The sequence below is a fragment of the Capsicum annuum genome, chromosome 2, assembly GCF_002878395.1.
Source record: "Capsicum annuum cultivar UCD-10X-F1 chromosome 2, UCD10Xv1.1, whole genome shotgun sequence".
NCBI classification, from domain to species: domain Eukaryota; kingdom Viridiplantae; phylum Streptophyta; class Magnoliopsida; order Solanales; family Solanaceae; genus Capsicum; species Capsicum annuum.
In genome coordinates this window covers 151,714,528-151,724,247 of record NC_061112.1, presented here as the reverse complement: position 1 = coordinate 151,724,247, position 9,720 = coordinate 151,714,528, and the positions used below count along the sequence as shown (strand labels likewise).

The 9,720-nt window shown below is 28.6% G+C and overlaps 1 protein-coding gene across 1 annotated transcript; it reads right to left on the bottom strand.

The window, feature by feature from the left end:
* Positions 1–1,046: 1,046 nt before the first annotated feature.
* On the bottom strand, positions 1,047–2,983 carry LOC107860622 (RING-H2 finger protein ATL46). The gene has a single exon (XM_016706039.2). The coding sequence runs from the start codon at positions 2,410–2,412 to the stop codon at positions 1,261–1,263; it is 1,152 nt and encodes a 383-aa protein (XP_016561525.1). The 5' UTR covers positions 2,413–2,983; the 3' UTR covers positions 1,047–1,260.
* Positions 2,984–9,720: the final 6,737 nt, after the last annotated feature.

Sequence of the window (9,720 nt, the reverse complement as noted above, 5' to 3'; positions counted from 1 at the left end):
TAAAGTGTACGCAGACCATACCACTAACTTAGATGAAATAGAGAGACTGTTTCCGATAGACCCCCGGCTCAGGGTAGCGGAAACCCTGTTACTGAATTAAAAAATGGTACACTTTCAACTAATCAAAGATTAAGCAAGCCTCAGTGCAACACGTGAGGGTACATCATTATTGCCAATTCATCAATAATTAGCAGGGGGTTATGATATCTAATCTCTACTTGTAACTTAATGATTTTGCCAGCCTCATTCTTGGAGAATCAACGAGACTTTAATTACAACAGGGTCATATTTGATGAAAGACAAATGACCCATAACTGATGCCACTTAATCTGGTCTCCAGCAAAGCATTGCTTTCATGGATCCCACCAATAAAAAAAGATACCCCTATAAAAAAAAAGATACAGTAAAAGAAGAAAAGAATGAAGCAAGTTTGCTTGGGTGGGGGGTTTTAAAGGCAAAAGGCAGGTCAATAAGACCAAAAATATAGACCATGTAAGCCAAACAATTAGAATGCTTTGTGAACCAAGAGAATCCCAATCTTCACTTTCTACGAACTAACATAGGGGGGGCTTTGGTTTGGTTCAATGGTAAGAGCACAACTTGTGATAGATACGTGAGTTAAGCATGTGACACAAATGGAGTACTGCCACACAATACCTGCTATTTAAGTGGAAAAGGGTAGACAGCATCTTCCATCATCTATTCATTGTCAAAAGTTGCAACTACTAGAACTTGGAAATTTGTCAGTTATCCTTATCCTTTGGAACACAGTGCATGAGCTTCATGCTTAAGGAAACTGCTTGAGGATTAACAACATACCCAGTGTATTGTCTAGGGATGGTGAAGCGTATGTACACCTTATCCTTACCTCGTGGAGATAGAGAGGTTGTTCCCAAAAGACCCTCGGCTCTAGTAGCAGATAACAAGTCAGTCTGAAACTGCTTAAGGTCAAAGTTACAATTTTTGTGCATTTTACAGGTGATCACTAACATGGCTTATGGCATTGGGCTTCATATGTTAATCATGAAAAAACTCAAGAACCGATAGAATCAAGAGATGACTATACATTTACAGAACTTAAGAAACAAAAGAATAACAGTAAGAACAGTCCTGGAACAAACTTGCCCATTCAAGCTGATTATCAAGTATGGCTTTGTTGAATTAGCATCTAAAAGAATACTAGACAAAAGGCAAACTCACCTCTATGTGTATCATTTAACAAAAAAAGATAAAACAAAGAGAATAAGAGATCAGAATCCACTACATGCCTTCTGTTCTTCTAAGCCATGGTAAGTCCATACTAGAAGGAGGTTGATCATCCATTTGGCCGTCTGAAGAACTGGCGAATTTGCCTCTTTTTGACCAAAGCCAAATCTTGGAAACAGAATAACTATCTGTTTTTATCCCAATACCTATCTTTTTCCCCTCATTATCTTCAAGAATTGATGGATTAGGATCATGCGACGCCAAATTGGCTTGATTCATATTATTCGTCTTTCGCTCACTGCTCAAGGCTACCTTAAGATTAGCATCACCAACCACATACTGATATGAACCCATTGAAAAGCACCTTCTTGCATCCAAATTACTACTACTGCTCTCTCCTACTCCATCTACTTCCCCTGCCCCATCATTCAATTTTCGAAACTTACCAAGTCTCACGGGAAACGTTCCTTTAGCAACTGCAACTTCCTCTATTTCAACTGTCTTTTGAGAAGTAGGGAACTCATGATCCCCATTACCATGATAACCATCATCTTCTCTTGGCTCATCGTAATCGAAAATTGGATTTTCAATGGAAAACCCGGGATTAAAAAGAGTTCCTCGGCAAAGGGGGCACGTTGAGTTCGACAGGAGCCAAGTATCAATGCAGTTGATATGGAAAGCATGGCTACAAGTAGGGAGCAATCTCAACTTATCCTTCTCAGAGAACTCACACAAACAAACAGCACAATCAAAGGGCTCTTTAGGACCAACAACCTCTTTATACATAAAAACAGGTAAGGCATCAATAAATGCTTGATCCAGACCAGAATCATGTAAATGAAACAACTGCTGTAACTGTCTTTGCAATACATCTGAACTAGAAACTTCAGGGTACCCATTAGACTGAGATGATTCTGAAGAAGGAGGGTGTTTGATAAGGAACCTAACTAGCAAATGGAGTAGACCAGATATGAAAAATAGGACAGCTAATATAACTATAATGAAAAGAACAGCTGGACTAATCTTGTTCCCAGATGGGGATGAAGAAGAAGTGTTTGGTTCTTTGTGAAAATCTGAAATTTCACCAAATGGAGGAGGGGGATATGTAAAGACACCATCTTTTCTATGTTGAATCCAAGAACTTTTCAAATGGGTATGACTAGAAACCCATCTTTGTGACCCAACTTCACCAAATGAACAAATCATCTCAAAAACACATTCAAAAGAACCCAACTCTTTTCACCATCTCTGAACCAAAAAAAAACACTCAAAACACACTTAGATTCAACAAAAGTTGAGTCTTGCAGCAATTTTTTAATTGCAAACACAAGTCACTGACAGAGCAAATAACAGTAAATAGTGAAGAAACCAAGCAGAAAATGCTAAAGGTAGAATCTTTACCTGTCTTGATTCCCACTTAGTCACCATTAGTCACAAAAACAATACTTACAACAACCCCTTTATATGTGTATTAAAAATAAAAAAGCACTTCTAGCTGCATCAAAACCCTAAAGATTTAGTACCAACATACATAGAGGATCTTGAAATCCCTTAGCAAAAATTAAAAAGGAAAAAGTTTTAATATTTGAGCCTCCTGTTAGCTCTTTTTATTATATCTGTACATATGTTGAACAATTGTCTAGTTTCTAGCAAACTAAAAGAAAAAAGGTACTTACATAAACAAGGGCAAGGGAGGAGAGGTGTTAGGGGGAGTGATTTTGAACTAGAAAGGGACATTGACTTATTTAGAAGCCAAAGGCTGGCACTGACAAGCGTCACTATTCTCCAAAATAAACAGTAAAATATGACAAAAAGAAATACTCACCACTGTTAAAAGAAAATTAAAGCAAAAAGGAAAATAAAAGAAAAGGTAAAGGAGAGAAAAAGGAAGGGAAAGATAAAGAGAAAAAGAAAAAGGGAAATGAAAGCTTAAATAAATAAAGAGAACTTTTAAAAAAATTTATGGTCTTAAACAAAAAATATACTTGCTACATATATTAAAATATTTTTTAATTTTATGATAATAAATATATTATATTCGGGGAGAATAAACAATACACAAAGCAAAAGAAGATACACAAATTTATGTGAAAATTCTTACGAGAAAAATCATAGGTAGAGGCAAAATTTTTTATAATGGATAGAGAATAGAATGAGGAGGATGACGTATTTAAAACGTCCAAAACGATTCACTAAACGCACTTATATAACACGTGTGTATACATAAATTCTCAGCCCAAAAACATACAGGTCCATGAAAAATCACAAACATGATCGCAGCGCGAACTTTTTAGGGCCGGATTAACAAAATTCGATCACAAATTCTAACAAAATATGTCAATGAAAAATTTAAATTAGAGAGTCACAAGAAAAATAATGAAAGAGTCATTCTTTAAAAACAAATTAAAAATAATAAGAGAAACAAATTAAGAGTAGGGAATAAATATGATTGAATGGCAAAAAATTAATGATGAAAAAACTGAAATGGAAATAGTATTATGATTATTCGAATAATAAATTCAATGGATTGTTCTTTACAAGAAGTTTCAAAACTCTGCACTGGCGCCGGGTGATTTTCTTACACACATTTAATAGGAAGTAAACTAGATTTAATTAGACAATATTAATGATGAAACGGATTGAATAAAAATATCATGATGATATTATTAGCAATTTTCTTACTAATTCCTTTAATAGTTATGTTATTGATATTCTTACTCAATTGCCAACTGGACCACTTTCAAATTTTAATTACCTTATTTTGAGCTCTAATCCTTTATTAATTCAAATTTTTGAATTAATGCATCCCATTAAGTTAATAGTTAACTTTCTTGAAGTTTAAGCAAATGTAACGTACTTTTTGCAAGTTTAAGAGGATTATATTCATTTGATACTGCATTGGATCTGAGAAAAACTTAGAAAGATTTAAATGAATAAATAATTGTTACTAGATATAAAGATATCAAAATTGGAAGAATTCAAAATTTAGTTATAACGACATTTAAAGGCATTAAGCGTTACTTTATACTAGCCTATATCATACATGAATGAATGTTAAATCAGTAATATTTTTAATTTGCTTATAAAGGATATATTTTACTCTAAACATCTTTAATTCTTTTTTAAGAAAATTATGTTATTTAGCTGTCACTTGTTAAGGAATAAATAAAATATATGTCTTGTCTTTATTATGTAGGCAATTAGGTGAAGAATTTGATTAAAAACAAGTGTTAGTTGTTGAAAAAGAGATAAGCTTAGATACAACAAATTATAATCACCACACGATGTGCTTATCTTCTTTTTGAATCAACAACGACTCAATTTTATGGACAAAATTGTTGTTGTTTTTCTTCGTGATCATGACTTCACACAAGAAGTGTGGAGTTTGAAATCATCAAGGCATCGCGTGGATGCTATTAATTTGCAATCATAGAATCGGTGATTCAGACGATAAAGAATAACATACTAATAAGCATATTATTGATAGATTTGACGATGAAAACTAATATAAGAAAATCATAAAAAGTTATGACAGAAAATATCCCTCTAAACAAGATTCTTTGACGATTACGGATGCTATTGTTTTATGGAATAAAAAGAATGATCCAGGTACAAATCTTTCCTTTAAAAAGAAGGTTAGACAAATATTGAAGAAAATTATAATTTTTTCAAAAAAAATAAAAGTAATTATGATAATACTTTTGACTTTACTTCAATAAAAAATTAATACTCATATTAATAAGAAAATCAGAATAAAAAACATAACAATAAGTTTTTTTTGGTAACTAACATAACAATAAGTTGCTAATAGGGACATTGTTTGTTTTTTTTATTGACTTCACACAATAAGTTGGTAATATAATAGGGGTCATTTTCACTTTTGCCCTTATTTTGTTTTTTGTTTATCTTTAGTTTAAATTTTTGTACCTCGAGACAAATAACTTTTTCACGGGATATAAATTTATATTTTCACGTTATAATATTTCACGGGATCTCACACCATTTAAAAACTCATCCCCCCCCCCCCCCCCCCGCGACTTAAATTTGATTGTTTTAATTTAATAAACTTAACCACAAACAAAAATATGAAGAAATAAGAATTTTATTGATAAACGATGTGGGTACAAATATGTTCCTCCCTTGATTCTTATCTCATGATTTTCTCCATAATTCGAGGATTGTCAGTAGTGTATTTCTCAAACGTGAGAATATTTAAATTTGATATGAATTTCTCCGTAATTTAAGGCCTGTTAGTGGCGTATTTCTCGAATCGAATGTAGGAATATTTGAATTTGATCTCCCTTGATTCTTATCTCATGATTCCGTAATTCGAGTGTTGTTAGTAGTGTATTTCTCGAACGTAGGAATATTTGAATTTAATATGAATTTCTCCGTAATTCAAGGCTCGTTAGTGGCGTATTTCTCGAATCGAATGTAGGAATATTTGAATTCGATCTCCATAAAAGGAGGAGAGCTTGTGAATGTATTTGATTATCAAGAAGAGAGGGTTTGAGTTTATGAAATTATCTAGAGATATTCGAGATTGATGAATATCTCATTTGTGAAAGTATTTGGTTATCAAGAAGAGAGGGCTTGAGTTTAAGAAATTATCTAGAGATATTCGAGATTGATGAATATCTCATGAAAGTGGAATATTCGAGAATTGGATCTCTTTATGAATATCCATGAATTTCTTGAGACTTTGGAGATGCCTATTCAAGAGAATATTTGCTCAGACTTTGGAGATGCCTATTCAAGAGAATATTTGCTCCTTTATATAGGCATAATTTAAGGTTTGGATAGAGCTGCTCCTTTATATAGGCAGAAATTAGGATTTGGATACAGCCTCCAAGCTAGATTTAAGGTAAAATAGCAAGAACTCTAATAAAAATTAAATTTCTTAGAGTCACCAAAATTTTGATGTCTACAATATTAACTCATTTAAAGGGAACAACCGGGCAATTAAAGGACATTTGGATTCATGAAGTCAAGTTTATAATATAGAACCTTCTATCACATTATGTGGCGTGAAAATTATCCAAAATAGACTTAATAGATTGTTTATTGCAAGTTATAGCATAACTTTTCAATAATTATCAGATTTAGAAAATAATTACAAGGTATAGCAATTTTTGAAAAAAAAAATATTTTAATTAATTGTTCGATATTCAGTTTTTTAATATTTATTATTTATATTCTTTCCTTATATTTAGCATTTAACATTTATCTCTCTTAATTAAAACTTTGGATAATTATGGCAAGTTAAGGTATCAGTGTTTTTTTTTATAATTAATTATTAAAGTTTGTTCACAATTTAAGGAGTCATATATGGTAAATATATTTTTTAAAGTTAAGAACTGATTTTTTACTTTTTATTAATTTGAATAATTAACTTGCTTCTAGATTTTTTCATGTTTTACTGTCTTTAATTACCAATAAAATTCTTATATCTTTACCTTTCTTAACATCTTATAAATTTTAAAAAGAACTGATTTCATAGTTTTAACTTTATTAAAAAAATATTCACGTTTTATGGGGTATTTTTAGCTAAAATCAGACACAAACTCTTTTACCTTTTACCAACTTTCAATAAAACTTTTAAAACTCATTATTATTTACACAAGATCTTTTACTCATAAAAAATTATTTTTTAAAATATTTAAAAAATATTTTTTTCATATTTAATATTCAAATATATCCTTATTTATAACCTTTAATAGTTATCACTCTTCATTAAATCTTTTGATAATTATGGCAAGTGTTATTATTGGTATCAACAATTATATCTTTTTGTTATTTTGTTAATTAAGTTTTCTAATTTGTTCTCAAATTAATGAATCAAATATGGTAAACATATTAGTTTTTTTACATTTATACATGATATTTGACTTTTTATTAACTTTATTAATTAACTTGGTAGGCCAATGTTTACTGGATTTCCAAATCAACTTTACCGATAAAAGTTATTTTTAACCACAAATTTATCTTGTTTAAACTATTTTTTTTAAATATTAAATAATGTTTTTACATATTTAATATTCAAATATATTCTTATTTATAGACTTTAATAATTATCACTCTTCATTAAATCTTTTGATAATTATGGCAAGTGTCATTGTTGATGTCAATCATTATATCTTATTTTTTATTTTGTTATTAAGTTTCATAATTTGTTATCAAATTAGGGAATCAAATGTAGTAAAGATATTTTTTTTACATTTATACATGCTATTTGACTTTTTTTTTTAATTTTATTAATTAACTTAGTAGTCCAATGGTTACAGGATTTTCAAATCAACTTCATTGATAAAAGTTTTCTTCAACCACTAATTTATCTTCAATTTCATAAATTATTTTTCTTTTTTTTTTTTCTATTCTTTTCATATTCATGTGTATGAAGTTGGATTTTCCAACATTAATTTCTTCATTCGGATTTAAAGTTTCTTCAATTTAGTGTATTTTTTTTTCTTGAGTCCTGTCTGAAAAATAAAATTTAATTCTACTCTAAATAGGATATTTTATATCCAAAACATCTTTTTATGTTGTTAATTATCAGCTGGATTTTGCTACTCTTGTATATTCATTTTGCCACATTAATAAATTTGCAGATTAATTTTTTTATTCAAGTTTCAGTAAAACATAATATATGATTTATCTTGCAAATTGCATATAATGGTAATTATTTTTCTTACTTAATGGGAATGATATTTTGTATTAAATTTGATATAAAATAACTTAAAATTATTACTTTCGCGAACTTATACTTTGCGATAAATTTTATTCCGCTATATTTTACTTATATCAAGTATTTTTTTTATTTAAAATTGATGTAAGTTTTTCTTTAAATCTTAAAATTGATATCAGATAAATGAAATTATGTATTTTAATATTTTATTATCAGTTATCTACTTATATTTTCCAATATACATATATAACATATTGAGTCTACAATTTCAGAAACAAAAATTTATGTTATTGAATCTAAAGATGATATTGTTTTTATAAAATCAACAAAAACATATTTTAATAGCTGAAAACATCATGCAGAAACATAACAAAAGTTTAAATGACTTTATCATTATGTATGATTATTGATAACAGTTCGTTTTCGATCTAGATACATCATGATTCCTGTATCATTATGTATGATCATTGGTGGAATCTACCAATCAAGAGCTTAATTTCAAATCTGAATTGAGTTGATGTCGATCTTGAGTTATTTTGCTATTGCATTTAGCAATTCTTTAAACTTGGTATTTTAATCATACAAAATTTCATCTATAGAAAAATCTTTAGGTCTACCTGCAAATATAATATAGATATGTTAAGTAACTAATACTCAATAATTGGTAACGATATGTAATTAAAAAATTCATATTTTGAAATTCACAAAACATACACATCAAAAAAATAAAAAATGATAAACACATGAAATTTGATAATTTCAACATATTTTAATACTGACAAAAATACACATCAATAAAATTAAAAATAAAAAAAATTACTAAAACTATAAATATAATATCATAATAGGTCACTGAATGTAATACAATCGAATGAAAACATTTGACAACCAATAATCATACACCTATAAATTGATTGAACAATATTTTTTTGTGACTTTCCACCACGTTCTCGTGAATAATCAACATTTCAACATCACATAATTAAAAATAAATATAAAAAATAATATTAAATTTTTCTCTGAATGTCTTTTTCTTAATCAATAATTAGACAATATATATTTAAAAAGAAAAAAAAAAAGAATTAATACAAAATATCAAAGTTAATAACCAAGATATGCCTGAGGCCCCATCTTCCTCCATGATATATCATGATTGAGTGCAAATTAGCACAATTCATATTTGTGTGTCTCATTTTTTTATTTTTTGCAGACTATTGAACACTTTTTCTCAATAAAAATATTCAAACGTTGTATGAAACAATAACAACTTGTGGAATCTTTTTATTGAAATAATAATTTCTGATATAAAAAAAACGAATGTATATGAAGGTGAAAAAAAATCGAATTGTTTAAAAATGGAGAAAAAATGGTTAAAGAGAGAATAGTGGTGTGAAAAATGATTAAAGAGAGAATAATGGTGTGATTGGTATCTATAGTTACTATTAACTATATTTAAGGAAGGGATATTGTTATTTAAGTTTATCTATAATTAAGGAAGGAATATTGCATTTTAATTATATTAAATCTATATTTTCCTTTTTTGTAATGATTTTGATATTTTTTTTTAAAATGAAAAATATATAAAATAATTTTTTAATTTTTTTTAAAATGAAAGTTGCTATAACTTGTAAACTAAAAAGAGTTGTTATAATCTGCAATAAACAATTTAAAATCTGCAATAAACAATTTAATAAGTTTATTTAGTTAATTTTCCCTTATATGGCTATTCAAGCCTATAAGTCCAATTACACTAATTCGATCATCCTATCGTTCTTATGGATCTTGATATGTTTCAACTTTATTTAGGCTTGGATCATTTACTTTGAATA

Coding starts and splice junctions, on each gene's coding strand:
- LOC107860622 (XM_016706039.2), bottom strand. CDS start 2,412: ATGATTTGTTCATTTGGTGAAGTTGGGTCACAAAGATGGGTTTCTAGT.